At 38.5% G+C, this 18,011-nt stretch overlaps 1 protein-coding gene across 1 annotated transcript; it reads right to left on the reverse strand.

The window, feature by feature from the left end:
- Positions 1–2,101: 2,101 nt before the first annotated feature.
- Positions 2,102–17,745, reverse strand: LOC145978326 (solute carrier family 35 member E1 homolog). Its single transcript, XM_083110930.1, has 6 exons — positions 17,398–17,745; positions 10,081–10,151; positions 8,344–8,481; positions 7,091–7,216; positions 5,226–5,468; positions 2,102–3,401 (listed from the first exon to the last, which is right to left on the reverse strand). Exons 1-6 carry the CDS (start codon positions 17,720–17,722, stop codon positions 3,189–3,191), a joined length of 1,116 nt encoding a protein of 371 aa, XP_082967056.1. The 5' UTR covers positions 17,723–17,745; the 3' UTR covers positions 2,102–3,188.
- Between the last annotated feature and the right edge of the window lie 266 nt (positions 17,746–18,011).

An 18,011-nucleotide genomic window follows, 5' to 3' on the forward strand; every position in this document is an offset into this window, starting at 1 on the left:
TGAGGGTTGGGCATTACTGGGTGGCCTTGTTCAGGCCAGGTGGAGTGGTTGCACTCATGGCCGATATATAGGCCCTCTCCCATCTTTTGCGAACAGAGGTGTTGGCTGGTTGGGGTAGGAGGTGGATGATCGCTACCCGGAAGCAGTCGTTGAAACTGATGTTGTGGTGGTTGGTGTGGACGGCGACAGTGAAGTCAAGGTTGTGGGTGGAGGAGCGGTGGTTATTGATGCGGAGGTTGAGGGCCGTTGATGTTTCCCCCAGGTAAAAATCACCACAGATGTTGCAGGTGAGGATGTAGATAAGGTTTGAGGCATGGCAGGTCCCTTTGGGATGGAGGGTAAATTTGCCAGTGGCCGTGTGCACCTGGAGGGTGTGAGAAGTGATAAGGATGGGACAGGTCTTGCACCTGGGTCGGTTGCATTTATGGGCAGGGGGGTGTTGGATGTGTGGTGAAGGAGTGTTGTGGACCAGGATGTTTTGGAGGTTAGGGGGGCGTTTGAAAACCACCCTGGGTTTGTCGGGAAATATGTTTTTGGTTTCGGGATCACTGTGGAGGATTGGGAGAAGAGAGTGCAGTGTGTGCCTGATTTTGTTGAGGTGGGGATGATATTGGGTGATGAGTGCAGGTGGGTTGGTGGCAGCAGGTTTCTTGGTGGTAGTGGTATGTGAGGCAGCTCGTGATATTTGCTTGGTGACCAGGATGGAGGGATATCCACGGTTAACCAGGGCCTGGTGTAGGCGGAGGTTATAATTCTGGCGGGAGGTGGGTGAAGTGTTCAGGCGCTGTCCCCTGAGGGCCAGAGAGAATGGAATTGCTTTTTTGGTGTGGAACGGGTGGGAGCTGGAGAAGTGTAGGTATTGCATGTGGTTGGTGGGTTTTATGTGGATGGAGGTAGTCAGGTGTCCTCCCTCGATGTGCACGTCCACATCCAGGAAGGTGATCTGGTTGGGGGAGTGTGTCCAGGTGAATTTTAGGGAACGGAAGTGGTTAAGTTGGTCCAGGAAGGCTGACAAGGATGGTTCTCCATGTGTCCAGAGCATGAAGATGTCGTCGATGAAGCGGAGCCAGAGGAGGGGTTGGAGGGGTTGGGTAGCCAAAAACTCTTGCTCAAGTTGGCCCATGAAGAGGTTTGCATAGGATGGGGCCATTCTGGTACCCATGGCTGTACCTCGGATCTTAGCCCTTTTGGCCCTCCTTGCTTTTATCCATTATATATATATATATATATATATATATATATATATATATATATATATATATATATATATATATTTATTTTTGTTTTCTTCTCTCGCCCCCTCTACGAAATGTAGGTTAGTCCTCAGGAGTGGAAGATGGTTTGTAAAAGTCCCTACCCATTGGCATGCTTTTATCTCTCGTAAGTGGGTTTACTACTAAAGGGCCAATACTTCAAAATACCAGAGGGACTTACAAAGCTGTGTAATTTTTACCGCTTTTAATTTTATATCTTGTCTGCGCTGTATATATAATCCTTGGATGAACGGTGATAAGACTGGTATTCACAAAGGACCTTCCACACCCTGACCTTCTGTTTCTTCTCACACCGATGATGCTATAAATTAGCGAAAATTTTGAATTTTCCTACTGTCCGGTGAGTGTTTCCTTTTACCTTATTTGATTTTTACTTAGCCCTTTTGGCCCTCCTTGCTTTTATCCATTATATATATATGTATATATATATATATATATATATATATATATATATATATATATATATATATATATATATTTTTGTTTTCTTCTCTCGCCCCCTCTACGAAATGTAGGTTAGTCCTCAGGAGTGGAAGATGGTTTGTAAAAGTCCCTACCCATTGGCATGCTTTTATCTCTCGTAAGTGGGTTTACTACTAAAGGGCCAATACTTCAAAATACCAGAGGGACTTACAAAGCTGTGTAATTTTTACCGCTTTTAATTTTATATCTTGTCTGCGCTGTATATATAATCCTTGGATGAACGGTGATAAGACTGGTATTCACAAAGGACCTTCCACACCCAGGTTGAGGCTCTTAACCTGAAGTTACTCTGGGATTGGTTTCTGAGCATATGAATAAAATTCTAAACATAGCTAAATGTCAGATATTTATTGTGCATTCAGGCCAAGAATGACAACAAATTCCCAAAGGGAGAACAGAAGTATAATTTTTATCTGCTGATGAAAAAAGTAACTTCAAACTGGCCAAATGGGAAATAGCACTGAACCTTACAACAGCTTAGAGAGCTTCCATTTTGAGATACCTCATCGATTTTTTTCACACTGGGTGAATATATAATATTTAAATACAGGATAGAATATATTAAAATCCTTAAAGTGCAAGTGAGGTTACAAGTTTTAAGTACATGATTATAATATAAAATAGTTAATTTATTGCACTTAATTTCACATGCCACTTGCATTAACACATCTATATACACTAATTTTTGTTTCAACACAACAATGTGATGCACACATTTCATGAAAGACAATTATGACGACAAAGCCACTGTACCTCTGGTATAAAATAATGCATCTATGTCATCTTTGTGTAGTTTAAAATATTAAGTGTTAATCACATTCTATAACATTAATTACAGAAGTAATTCATACATTTTTGGGAGACAAAGGTTCAATTTTATTATTTTTGTATGCTATAGGAATATGAGTACATACTGAATGTGGGGTGATTTAGAATATATATTACAGCATTACTGTTGTAAAGTCATCAGTAAAATTATGTTGTAATATGCAATATAAAAAATGAGCATTCACTGATATCTTTCTTAAGTGTGAATTAGAAATATTTCTGTGAATGAATTTCTTGTACAAATAAAATATCTTAAAACTAGATTCTCTGCTTAAAGAACCTAAATATTAATATTATAAACTAAACAAGGATTTCATGGACATTTTAAACTCTTAAATTGGTTATTTCAATCTTCTAAATAAATTTAAAAATATAAACAATTCAAGGAACACAATTTTTAAAATAAAAATAATCACAAACATGATTTAAAACAGTCCAGGATGGCTGTTCTCTTATATCGACGATTATTTTTACAAATGCATATAGCAAAAATATAAAAAAATCTCTCATATATACACATGTTATGATCTACAATAAATACTTATATTGTACATAATACTTTAAAGCTCTTTCAGGAATTCAGTAAATAATTTCTGTAGAAGTTCATACAAAAAACAACTTTCCTTCGCTTTGCTTAGAGTTGTTGGTACTGCTGTAGCCGTTTGCAAAACCATTCTGCATCGGAAATGAATTGCTGAAGTTGGAGAATGGTTTATGAGATATGTGAGAGTATGGAATCACATTCCTTTGTTTAGAATCTTGCGCTATAGGAAGAATACTTTGTCTCTTTTTCTCTTCGTTAGCATCATACTTGGCCTAAAAGCAGAAAGTAAAAAGAAAAAAAAATGTAATTATACTCCCAGCTAAGAACTTAAAGTAAGCTAGACTTAGTATAAGCTTTCGGGGGGTTTAAAGGTAAATTTTCCATTCCCTTTTCTTCAGCGTGTTATGTTTTTAAGGAATGGAACTTTGCTAGTGCCGAGTTTGTCATCTATGTATAGGCATGTTTATTCTAATTCTTGAATAGTGAAATAGCATGGTAACATGCAATTTACCTATTATCTTTGCTGTCCACTGTACAGGGCAGGGCATCCGTCAATTGATAATACTATGAATTTTGTTCATAAATTATTTTTGAAAAAGATATAACACAAATTAACAGAATGTGTGTTCATCATAATCATGTGTGCACTGAGAGGGAAGTTTCAGACTATATTTTACTGATGAAAATGTCACCAATTTCATCTTTCCTATCAAACTGTTCTTATTTTGTCAGATTTATCAGGTTTAGTTTAATTCAAAATCTACTGACATTTAAAACAACTACACTAATTTAGAAATTTCAGCAAAAAATGCAGCCTTGACAACTTGAACCCAGATCTCTGGAAGACCATGAGGTACCGAGCCAGACCTGGTTTCAGTTTATTTATTTATTTTCCTGTTGGTGTTTTATGTGCGTGGAATTTTGTCTATCAGTGATACCGTAACAGGATCTGTTGTTGCAATTCTATGCTGGGACATTCAACGTTAAAAGTGCTTCGAAGGTAAAAACAGACCCTGTTGTAGTAGCACTGATCGAGACAAGTCCACATAGACAATACAATGACAGAAACAGGCAAAACCAGGACTGGCTTGGTAGCTCAGTGGTAGAGCAATGGCATGGTCTGTCAAAGACCTGGGTTTAAATCAGGGGTCTTCAACCCATGGCCCACGGTGGCCCGTGCCAATTTGAAAAATTTGGTACTTAACATAAAAACCGGATAAAGTAAATCGTAGATAACAGCATCTTACAGTTCTCAATACCACAGTATAACTTCATAGCCTGCGAGCGTCATTGAAATGGTTAATGTGGCCCACACTGAGGAGTTGAAGACCCCTGGTTTAAATAGTAAGGTAACTGCACTGTTTGCCCTTTTTTGACACACAATAATTGTTTTTTTACCATTTCAAATAGTTTACATAAGTAACAAGGAGCTCACCTGATATTAGTAGGTAAAACAAGTACTGTGAATCGTATGGTACAGTTTTAAGATCAGGTAAAATTTGTTTTAAGATTAGGATCCGACAAAGATAAACTTACTTGCAAGAAATAAGTTCTGCAAGGCTTGAATTCATATACCAGCAGCATAAATGAGTGGCTCGGGAGTAAAACGTGATAAGTCACTCTCCATTCGAAATTGAGTTAACATTGGATATGGTTGCTGCACAGTACTGAAAGAACTTCCCTTAGTTGCTGCTGATAGCCAGAAACACACGGCAACATCTGTGTAACCCATAAGCACAATGCAACGAACATACTGTCGTTTGTGTTTCTGTCTTGGATTCATACTTTTGTGGATTATCCAGTTTTGCTGCCAAGCTGCTCAAATTATACCACTTTAAACATACTCGTAAAAAATAATAAATTAAAAATCATATTAATATCATGCAATTGATCACTAATATAATAAAGACTAGGAGAAGTTGGATACTATGGGCTTTCTCGATGGCGCAGTGGAGGCACATAGTGGTTTGGATCCTACTTTAAACTGTAGGTCCAGTCCCGATTAGCCTAACTATGCATAAAGTGGACCTAAAACACCAACTCGAGAAGTGGATACTAAACATACTGACCACAAAAAAAAAGTCGTAACAGCATACCTTGTTGTAAAACAGAACTCCAAATATTGCAATCCCCATTCCCATAATGTTAGTGAGGGTGACAGGATTCTTCAGCATAACCAGTGACACTGCTATAACAAATATCCTCTTCGATGCACTTGCTACAGCATAAGTCAACGGAGTAACAAGTGACAGGACACTGAAGGCTATTATATTCTGCAGCCAGTTCAAAACACCATCACAGAAGAGAAGAATGACGATTCTGTAATTGTCACTCTTCAGCTGAAAAACAAAAGACTGTCTTACACTATGTCCTTTCTTTGTTTGTTCTTACTAGTAAATGAAATATGAAAATTTATGCCTTTGGGCTGTGAATGTAAATGGTCAATTTGTAGTACAATTCTTATATTCTTGATTGTGGTTATAGAAACAGACCGTACCTCTATTCAGGGGTGCCCACAGGGGGCATTCATGACGTGCCTGCGTCATGGGAATTTTTGGAGGGGACAAAATTTAATAGTTTAGCTACTAATTCTATAGGTCTTCATACAAAATTGGGGGGATCATTTTGTTTGATAGACTTGCTCTCTATTTTTAGTTATGGTTATTGGTTTTTCTTCCTACCTGTGAGTGATTGTGTCAATAGGGTTGAAATGAAACCACCTCTTATGTCTTTAGAATTTGTTTGAAATTGGGGTGAGGGCATTTCTCATTATTACAAGGTTAGTCAAGCAGAAAAACTATTAAGAATAAGGTTGATTCAGTACACTAACAATGGCAGTGAGCCTGAGCAGTTTTGCACGTTTTATGATAGCAAACATGAAGTGAGTCGTGCTTTTCTTTTTTAGTCTTTTAATTTCAACTGCAATGAAAGGATTCATGTTTCAATTGTTGGCATTTCGGCCAATTGTCCGGTGTTTCTTTGTGGTAGTTCCAAGTCGGCTCAGAACTTCCGACATGCAGTTTTAGTGTTGGATAATTGTAACATACTTCAGCTTTCGTTCTCTAAAACTTGCAATTTCGAAAATTTATTTTTAAAAAAAAATAAAATCAAATTATTGATAAAGAAAAATCAATTAATGTGGCACCCCTTCCTCTATCAGACACACAACCTTCAAAATGGTGACTACAAACAAATATCACTTCACAAGTGTGAATGCTAATGACTGTTGAAACAAAATGGAAAATAATGTTTTCTCCAAAAAAAGAAAAAAAAGAATGCAGCATATGTAGCACATAGCAAGGAATATGAGTATAAAACAAATTATATTTCATGTTCATATACCACTTTATGGACACACTAGTATAGAGTTGCATTATGACATAACGATAGGGTTGCATCCCTTCTCCATACAATGATGAAACTTACTCCTCCATACAGCAAAATTAACTAAATAATTCCTTACGTGAAATTTAGAAGATTTCACACTTCCGCATTGCACAATTTAATGGTTAAATCCTATTAATTTCGAAGATCCACTGTCTTCATTCACAACTGAAGACCTTCAAACGCCGTACCCTTTTGTGAATGAAGACAGTGGATCTTCGAAATTAATAGGATTTAACCATTAAATTGTGCAATGCGGAAGTGTGAAATCTTCTAAATTTCACGTAAGTAATTTTAAACCGCGTTTACCATCATGAATTAACTAAATAAGTTTCATAGAATTCAAAATATGAAAACTGCAGTGTTCATATTAAAGTTATCATATTTTCTTAACATTGAAATCTCTTTGGTCAAAATATAGAAGTAGAGGGTCTTACCTTATTTTTCCCCAATCTTTACTGACCATGAAGCTTTCCTAAGTAAATGTGGAATAAAGGGACCGTACTGGCTTCACTATTTTTGCACATTCTCTCCAATCTAATAAATTGGTAAGTAGTGGATAAGGCAATGAACTTACCAAATCTGGATCCTGGACAATACTTCCAAAATCGAAATAAAACCATATTGGCAAAAACATGAACAATGCCAATCTGCCAAGAATGTGCAGCAATCTCAGGTGATGTACCCCAGTATCGTGCAATACCTGTTAAGATTCAGAGAGCCTGATGTTAAAAGCAAAGTATAGCATAACATAATCAAGGCATATATGTATGCAAAGTAATACTTCTAAACAAACTACCCACCACAAGTCGTGCCAGTGGCCCTCTGTACCACTATGAGAAAATGCAATCTTGAATAGCTTTGTGACCATGAATCATAACATTTCTGATTGTTTTTAGCTTGAGAAGATGCATTACAAAGAGTTGTTTTTAGGGTTCAAAGTATCCATGTATGATATGTGCCTGACTAGTTTCTTTTTGCACACCTTTTTTCTGCAAAGAAAAATGGCAAGAGGACATTGGCTAGAAGTGACAAATAGGCAACCTCCTCAATTGTGTTTGGCTGAAAACCAAACCAACTACTCTTAGAGAAGCGGATTTGTAGTAAAAATTACATGTCTGTTGTAGGTTCGATTCCCACCTCTGGCAAAAGAAATTTCACCTGAAGACGAGAGAAGAGGTGCTCTCTCTAAACGTAGTGTTACAAGAAGTATAGTTTAAAGCACTAGACAATGTCCAATTAATATTGCATGCTAATGTAGAACCATTGTCACTAACATTCAGAGATTTAGTGTAATGCATGTCAAAAAGTTTCCTTTATGTTCAGATAAGTTAATAGGGACTGGACCTACAATTTAAAGTGGGATCTGAACCACAATGTACTTCCACTAGAAATTGAACTTAGGAACCCTTGATTACAAGATGGGAGAACAGCCACAGGCTGAACATCACCCTTTAATAAAGGAAATTTGAATTGAATTGAATGTTATCATGGTATTTGTGAGGACGAGGAGTGTAATAACCACACAGCGGAGATTTGGGTGGATAATCATGAACGTGTGTAAACATTCAGAAATATTTATATTTTTTGAGTGTGTGCATGATGTATTTTTGTTACCCTGTAAGTGTTTAAGAGATTATTAAGTGATTCTCACAAGTTTACCCCTGCCAACTATTTAGCAAAAAAACATGTTTGAGAAAAATGTCAGATACTGAAATCTGTCAAAAACAAAATACATACTTTTTTATTTGTTATTTTACATGTTTTCAACTTCTTTAGGTTATTCCTGATTATAATGGCGGCAATGATCAACTGATAAAAAGAACGCACCTTTTTTGAAAATATATTTTGAAGTGAAAATCCCATTGTAGCAACCAGAGCACTGACTAGTCCAATAACGTCAAATGATATTTCAGTCATCGTAGCAACAGCCACACCCATAATTATTGGAACTAAGGAAAAATAAACCTGGAAAGAAACAAAACATACAGACATAATCAGGGGTAGAAAAATACAGGGCACCCGGTTGCCATGGCACCTGAATTTTCAAATTCAGTTCCAAAAAGTTTATTTTTTTTTTTTAAATATTTTGAGTTCACTTATGGAAAATTCCAATATCTTTGTTTTTTAAAAAAATAATGAGTACAGTATGTGTTTTGTGTATAATTAAATCAAAATAATAAACATGTCATTATACATTGTTGCAGCAATATGGTAAAGTTTGCCATTTATTATACTTGGATTCATGGCTTTCTTAGACCGTATTTACCAAAAGGAAGGCTGGCTCCTGAATTATAGTGGTTTTTTCCTAGCCCTGGATATAATAAGGTCAAAAGCCAGCTACAAATCAGTATGCAATTTCGATACTGGAAATTGTAGACTTTTTTCATTCGTTACTAACATTCAGACAACTATTAACAATTATAGCAGAATACATAAACATACCATGTGTAATTTCAGGGGTTCCATAACTAGGCTTACCATATTTTTTGGGGTCCAACCCAGGACATATTTGCGATCAACTCGTTACTGCTGAATTTGAGTTTTCTTTACAAAAATAAATTGAAATTACTTAAAAGTCTTAACATTTTATTGGAACATTAAACTATAAATTGTACAAGAAAAAATATTAACATTATTTTCTAAAATCAATCAATTAATTTTTAAATGTTTAATTGAATAATACATTGTCTGATGTTTAGGAAGCATCTCTGTTCTGTTAGTTGACTCAGTTGAACTTTTCACTAGACACGACTTTTTTCAGAAATGGCTTGTTTGTTTTAATAACATCGTAAAATTCACAACATGAAAGTTCTGAATTAATTTTAACATTCAGCAGATGTTTAACAGTGGATACTAGAAGTCTACCTCTTTCTGCTGACCAAATATTCCCTATAATTTAAAATACTCTCTCAATTAGAGTAGTTGTTCCATGCAAAGACATAGCAAACTCAACCATTTTAGAAATGTTAGTACATGAAATATCAGTCTTTTGAAACACCTTAAAAATTGGTCGTGAATATTCAATACCAGTAGCTATTTTCATGTTCAGATTCTCAAAACCCCGGACATCACTAAAAAACCAGGATTGCCCAGGCTAATCCTGGACGTATGGTAAGCCTATCCATAACATGTTATTTCTGTGACCCTTCTGGCTTAAAAAAACCCTTCAAAATGAATGACTATTAGATAAAATTCACTTAAGGGCCACTTGAGAGAGCACCTGTGCCCAAGCAAGGAGTCAAATTGAGAATGTTCAGTTACAAGATTGGTACTCGATGGCTCAGTGTGCTTGACCACCAAGGAAGCTAAATACTAAATATCATTCTAGACTCTTTACGGAATCTGAAGCTCCTCAAATCTCATGTACTGTTATGCCCCAAACCTAATCATCCTTAGCTACTGCAAAGTCAGTTCAAATAAATTCATCCAAATGCTCAAAATTTGCAACAAGGGGGACAATTTCTTTTCATTACCTTACCCGTTTACTTCACACCCAATATATAATAGAAACAAGTTCAAAGTAGCTACTAGTAGTTATTGAAACAAATATAAACGAATACACACCTTGTATGTCTGTTTTTCTCCTAAAATAAACCTCGAAAGAACTACTGTGAATAGTGGCATTGTTGCTTTAACTGAAACACAAAAAAAACTTAATTAAGCTGAATAAATTTAATCGTTAACATAACTAAACTTAACATTATTGCTTTACCTATGCCTGAACATAACAAAGATACAAAAATTCAAATCAAATTGTAATCTTACAAAAACTTTTAAATAATATGTAACTGTACAAGTTGAATGGAATGGCAATAGTTTCAATAATTTTAAATCAAAAGTAACAGTGCACATTTACACACTATAAGGACAAGGCGTGTGCAAGGCACACATTTATTTCAATTCCATCAAATTGCATTCAAGTATTAGAAAAAAGGATCTGTAGCATTCTTGGTACCCTTGACCCTCTGTACCCTCGAGAAAGTTGTTTAGATGTCAAGATTTGGTTGTTTATGAATGTTTTCCCTTGTTTTTAGCTTGCGGAAATGTGCCAGAAGGCTTCTTGCAAGTGAATATAGCACCCAACAAGGTATTCCACAACAGCAGCTATAATTTTACGTTGTAGGTTTTCGCTATTTGAGTCTGCATAAAAACTATATTATTAACAAAAAGTGGCGAAAGTACTCCGAAATGGCAGTTTTTTCGGAGCGATTTTACAATACCGGACACTTCCCCAATTTCGTTCATATTACACACTCTCACTAATTTAGGGGCTCCTAATCACGAATCTGCAGTTAAAATTTGGCACTCACGTGTGGAACTTGCAAAATAAGGGGGCCAGTGATCGCAACTGACAATACACAATTGCTCATTATTTATCGCAAGATTTTGCATTTCGAATACTTGAAGAACGAAATATATATTCCTGATATTACTACGAGGGATGATCGAAAAAAAAAAGATTACGAAGCCTATTATGGCGTATGTGTTAGACAGCTGGAAGATCAACACACCTGATGATGGACGGCACTCAACACTAGTCCTCGATGTAATCACCTTTTTTCTTCGAGCACTTATCACAACGGTAGATGAGGTTTTCCATACCGGTTGCACAGAAATCCGCGTCAAGTTCTCGTAGCCACCGTGAGCAGCTCTTTTGACATCATCACATGTCAGATAATGGTGGCCAAATGGTAGTCCCAGCTCAGCTGATATTGAGCGTAATGTTCTTCTTCTGTCCTCACGAATACACTCATCCACAAGAGCACAGTTCACGTCAGTGGCTGAGGTACTGGGCCTACCGCTGTGTCCAGGGTTGTCATTAACAATACTGGTCCGTCCTTCTTTGAAGCCACGACACCACTTCGCTACATGTTGCCTTGAAATTGTCACCTCCCCATACACCTGCACAATCTGCCTATGAATGTCAGCAGGTGTAGTGTTTTTGGCCCACAAAAACCGCACCACTGCCCTCACTTCTACTCTTGACAAATTTTCTAGACGAGTCGCCATTTTAAATGTCCGCTTCTCGGGTATACATGGTCAGAATCCGAAGTCCTCAAACTCGCAACAAGACAAACATGTTTTTAATTTACACATAAATTTTCGTTACGTTACAGTGAATAAAACAAAAGTTATATGCTTTGTAACCTTTTTTTCCGATCATCCCTCGTACAACCCCGAAATTTAACTATGTTCGCCTAACCTAACCTTGCCGTGCATGGTTCGTGGGGCTATCCGTGAATGGTTTGTGGGGTTATGCGTGCATGGTTCGTGGGGCTAACCGTGCATCGTTCGAGGGGTTTAAGGCTAATTGCGACCAGGCACCGTCAAAAAGTGTCAGTTTCATAGCATTTGAGTGACAAATTTTAACCACAGAATCATGATCAAGTGTCCTAAATTAGTGAGTATGCAAAATATGAACGAATGCACCCGTACTATTAATATTTACCCAACCGAAACTGAAAAAAAATGGACATTACTTCCTTCCTTCAAAAGACACCCTCTTCCTCACATAAACAACTGATGAACTGAAGATCTCACTTATCGCACAACACTTTAGCAACCTTCTGAATGCAACGAATTGCAAACGTCACTTGTTCATATGGATCCCCGGCCGGTTCAAATCTCGGAACTTTTCCAATGTCGAATGATATGGGTACCTGGGGGAAACCCTGGGGGGTAAAGGCAGTCAGGGGAGTGATGCTGATCACATCACCCCAACTCACGACCGGATCAAGAAAGTGTAAGGCGTTACCACCACTCACCCTATACGCCTTCATGGCATGGTGCTAAGCACAGGGGAGCACTTCTTCTTTTTTCACTTGTTCATATGAGAAAACATGGTTTCTTCGTTGTTTATGTATTGATAATCACCGAGGTAATTCACAACGTTACTTTTACAACTTCTACAAGTTAATTTACAATTTCTACACGTGACCACCAAATCTTAACTGCAGATACGTCATCAGGACTCCATAATTAGTGAGTATTCGAATTATTAACGAAATTATGCCTTTTTTTTTTTGTATTGTAAATCACAACCTTCTACACGTTATTTTGCAAGTTCCACACCTGAGCGCCAAATTTGAACTGCAGATTCGTGATTAGTGAGTATGCGAAATATGAAAGAAATTGGGAAAGTGTCCGGTATTGTAAAATCATACCATTTTTTGTTACGTGGGCCATACTTCGGGATCAAATATCTCAGTTACTTGTGTGCTGGAAATATATATATATATATATATTAGGTAAAACATGAAAATATGTCGAATAATAAAAAAATCAATGTAATTCTCGAGGGGGTACAGTGAGCCAACAGCCTCAAGTTCTTAAGTTATATATTATATATTATCAATTATTAAGCTAGACAGAGAATATTAAAATATCATTAATAAAAGTGTTTCAACTTTCATGTACATTTACAGAAAATGTTTTTCAATTTTTGTTTGACATATTACTCTTTACCTTTCTTCTTTTTGTTCACATATTAACATGTTCTTAAGAGTACTTGGAAAATAATGCTTATGTACACACAATATAAAATTCCAGCTTCACCTGACACTATACTCAGCTCCTGGAATCCGTGGAGCAATACCATGCATAACGGAATAAGGGGGAGAAAGTGAGTTGGTTGGGCACTTGTGGACAGGTAGGCTAATCGAGACTAGACCTTGTCTAAAATCTGATATGAACCATTGCCCCATGATCCCACCAGAAATCAAACCTAGAACCAGTGCTTAAAGTGGAGGGGAATGGAATCCTCCAGCTAGGAAACATTACACAAAACAACCCTCATCCTAGAATCAAAGAACCTGCCCCTCCCCCAAATCAACAATTTCCACTTTTGGCATTGCCTATACTACCTCTAGAGCAAGCGAATAAAAACAAGTCTCTGCGCAAGTAGTGACGCGAGACGACTCCACCAATGAACACATGAGGGAATGGGATTGAGTGGAGGGAGGGGAACGGCACTGCAGTTATCAGCCTTCGTAGCAGCATGAACTGCTTCCCTCGGCTCTCAACTTCCTCCCTTTCTCTGTCCTTATACATGGCCTTGCTCCAGAAATAGTAGGGAGATAGTATAAAACACCTTGATTATTAGAAAAAAATTGCTGCATCATATTTGTAGATCATATAGTTAGTGGAGCAAATACTAGGCTATATCTCTCTCTCACTGGTATACAGGGTGGTGCAAAATTCCGTTTACAATGCGGAGGAGGTGAATTGCCAAGTGAAAGTAAGACGAAAATGTAAATGGAATTTTGTCGAATGACACACCGTGTCAGAGCTAGAGGATGCCGATATCGTGTGAAAATGGACTTCACACCTCCATATGCCGACAAATAGTACTCATAATGAAGATGCAGCATGATATCCCCAAAGAAAACACACCTGGGCTAGCGAATGATGCACAAATCACGTGTCGAAAATGAATGTGGCAGGGATTCCCCACAAGAAGTGAGGGATTCCCGGGAATATGTCCGACATGGGACGCAGGTATCCAATGGGGGTACAAAGGGAAATGACTGAGGTCACAGCACATGAAGAACATTTCGCCAGGAAGTGTCCGAAAAGCAGGCTGCAGAAGGGTATTCCCCAGAGAAGAGGGGACACTGACCACATGTGCAAGAGGTGTATGATGACACACACATACACGAGTAGTATTCTTTATTGGCTGTGGAAATGACATACAATACATATCACAGACGTTGTTGAAAATGTTCGCCAGCCACATCTACACACACAGACGCAATCGGCGTAACAGGGACGCTCTGGTATGCTCAAATACGTTGGGTATTCAGTGATCATCCCAGCAGCGACGGTAACTCGAGCAACGAGGCCCTCCACAGTTTCCACCAAGGTTTCGTAGACCAGCCTCTTCATTTCGCCCCACAAGAAGAAATCTAGCATTGTGAGGTCGGGTGACCGAGGTGGCCACAGAACAGGTCCATGCCTACCAATCCATCTATCACCGTATGTATTGTTGAGTACAGCTCTGGCTCGGCGGTCAAAATGTGCAGGGGCACCGTCATGTTGATACCATACATCTTGCCTAATTGCAAGGGGTACATTTTCCAACAGTTCAGGTAGAACTTCCCGTAGGAACACACAATAGTTCCCACCGGACAAAGTATTGGGCAACAAGTACGGACCTATCAGGTTGTCCCCGACAATGCCACACCACATATTCACTGCGAACAGTCGCTGAAAATGAAGCTCACTAATTGCATGCGGGTTTTGTACATCCCACACGTGACTATTATGGGTATTGAAGATGCCTTCTCTGGTGAATAGTTGTCGGTCCACAACACTGCATTTGGAAAATTGGGGTTTGCAAATACCACTGACAAAAATCAAGGCATTAGGGAAAGTCTGTCAGCTGCAGGTGTTGCACCCTCTGCACTTTGTATGGGTGCATACCCTCATTGTGCAGCACGCGTAACACATTAGTATGGTGCAGATTTGGAAATCGTTTGCGATACTCACGAGCCTTGCCTGATGGCTGTTTTGGTGTCTCTCAACGTAAACGAGATGCATATTCGGCAAGCTCGTTGGTGGTGTATGTTGCCATTGTCAGGCTCACAAAGGAGCACACGAATACATACGAAACTAACTTGTGATGTACCGTTCACGACTACAGCACTGAACACTACACAGGTGTCCACCCCGTACAGACAACACAGATGGTACGCACTACGTACTTCCTAATGGTCACTTTAGCAATGTGCTCAATTTCACCACATGCCTCAGGATGAATACCTTGGGACAACACGCGTCACTGACAGGCAGATCGCTAGTCGCGTACACTGACGCGTTGTTTGTATGTACGTATACCAGCGATAGCAGGCCGTGACAGGTAGCATTCCGCTGAGCGCCTCTAGCGGAGCTTTATGTAATACTACATCGTCCATCGTAGTATTTGGAGCCGATATCAGTATGTGCTGGTCGTTCTCTCACATGTACGTACATACGTATTTCATTTCTACATACAGCCTTGGATACTACTTGTGTACGTGTGTGTCATCATAGTACACCTCTTGCACATGTTGTCTGTGTCCCCTATTCTCTGGGGAATCCCCTTCTGCAGCCTGCTTTTTGGACACTTCCTGGCAAAATGTTCTTCATGTGCTGTGACCTCCGTCATTTCCCTTTGTACCTTTCATTCGATACCTGCGTTCCATGTCGGACATATTCCCCAGTTCTTGTGGGGAATCCCTGTCGCATTCCTTTTTCGACACGCGATTTGTGCATCATTCACTAGCCCAGGTGTGTTTTCTTTGGGGATATCATGCCGCATCTTCTTATTGTCGGCATCTGGAGGTATGAAGTCCATTTTTACACGATTTCGGCATCCTCTAGCTCTGACACGGTGCGTCATTCGACAAAATTCCATTTACATTTTGGTCTTCATTTCACTTGGCGATTCACCTCCTCCGCGTCGTAAACGGAGTTTTGCACCACCCTGTATAATAGCAAACCATGCCATTTTCCCACTGAGATGCATACACCAGCCAACTGATAATGCAACCTGTGAATATGGTAACTTGGGAAAAAAAATAAAAAAATGCATAAACGCTTGGTAAGAATTTACAATATAGAGAGTATCTTCAATTTCGTTAATATTTGGTATACTAACTAATTTTGGCCTTCTAATCACGAATCTGTTGTTAAAATGCGGCGGTCAAGTGTAGAAATTGTACATTACGCACGGGTAGCCCCATGAACAATGCACGGGTAGCCCCACAAATCATTCACGGATAGGTTAGGTTAGGCAAACTTAGTTAACATTTTGTTTGTAAAACAATGTGATACAGCTCTAAAAAAAATAATTCCACTTACATCGGCGGTAAATGTCTGTTACATCGGAGACCCATTTCTTCATTTTTACAGAAGAAACTACTTACAGAAATGAGTTTCTGTAGTATTCTGAAACTTGGTGGAGGTATTTTCTCACCGTAGAATGCTCCACAACAAGAAATAAGCACTTTTGATATAATAACTAGCATTTTGTGCAAAGCGACAACATTATGCCATTGTTTCCATTATGTACCTGCAGATGGCGTGAGCGTCGAAAGTCACGCGGTCTCGCCAGTGTTTCCAAACGTGCATTTTTTACCAGAATTTTTAACTATGCTTACCTAACCTAACCCAACCTTGCCGGAAATGGTTCGTGGGGGCTATCGTAAATGGTTTGTGTGGCTATCGGGAATGGTTTTTGGGGCTATCCATCAGTGGTTTGTGATGACATAATGAACACGAAAGTAGGTATTTTTCGGTTAAGAAGGTTGAAACACTGCATACCCACTCCAAATAGACAAAACCCAAGCACGACAATCTACAGCTGTGCGCGCCATATTGTATGTTCCGCAACGGAAGAAAGGACCCAAAAGAATTCCTCGTAATGTGAAAAATCGATGTTATTTTCGTGTAAAAAGTATAATGGCACCTTCAACTGTGTTCCGCAAGACAAAATTGGTAAGTACGAACCATTTAAAACTGAAAATATCCGATAGAAATGTGTCTCCGATATAACAGACATTTACCACGCTCTATATTGTAAATTCGCCCCAAACCCTTTGTAACAATGTTACCATATAACGAGTTTTAAGCCCTTGCTACATAAACATGTTTCCCAAACGTAGAACAGTGACAGCTTTAACATATGGAAACGAAAACTAACGTTCATTTGGACTTTGAGAATAGCGAAATTACAATATTACATTTAGAATTCAACATAGCGATTACAAAAAGTGAAACGTTATGAAATATCACATTAACACCTCGACACTTTCACAATCCTTGCACTAACCCACTTTTGAAATAAACTGGGTTAATCAATCCAATTGACACTTAGCATCACTCAATATGTGACATTCTCACCTGTATGAGCGTAAGATACAGGCACTTTCCAAATACTAACATGGGAAAATACTGACGCTAAAAATTTCCCCAATGCTAGAGGAATAATTATTTTTATGTAGTATTTCCAGCTGATGTCTACAAATCTTCGAACACCCCACAAATTGAAAAACGGTCCGGAATAAATGGTGATAGAAAGTAACTGCACCATCGTTACTGTCATAGGATATTCGAAGTCACTTAAAAGCATTTTTCCTATGACATTATTGCTAGAACTAACAATGTACCACAAAACACACAAAAAGAAAATCTTGAACGCATCACCACTTTGCCGACTCCCCGCCATGCTGGCAGATGCGCAACTAGTGTTGACAGTTCCTCCCTTGTATCAAATATGAAATTAACCTTCTCCGTGAAAAAAAGTGGTTTTAACTTTCCCACTCCGGAAACTAGCATTTGTGTAAGTTTCATAATATATTTTCTTAAATTCAGAGCAAATAACTATCTACCTCTGCTTTAAATGGTCAGAGGCACCAGCGTACACAGGACGACTGGCGTACGCAGAGGGGAGCTGAAAGTGCTACATATCCGAATGTTTTAGACAATAAAGAAAGTCAAATGAATGCGAAAAGTCG

Source organism: Lepisma saccharinum, chromosome 1 (genome assembly GCF_977018435.1).
Source record: "Lepisma saccharinum chromosome 1, izLepSacc3.1, whole genome shotgun sequence".
NCBI lineage: Eukaryota > Metazoa > Arthropoda > Insecta > Zygentoma > Lepismatidae > Lepisma > Lepisma saccharinum.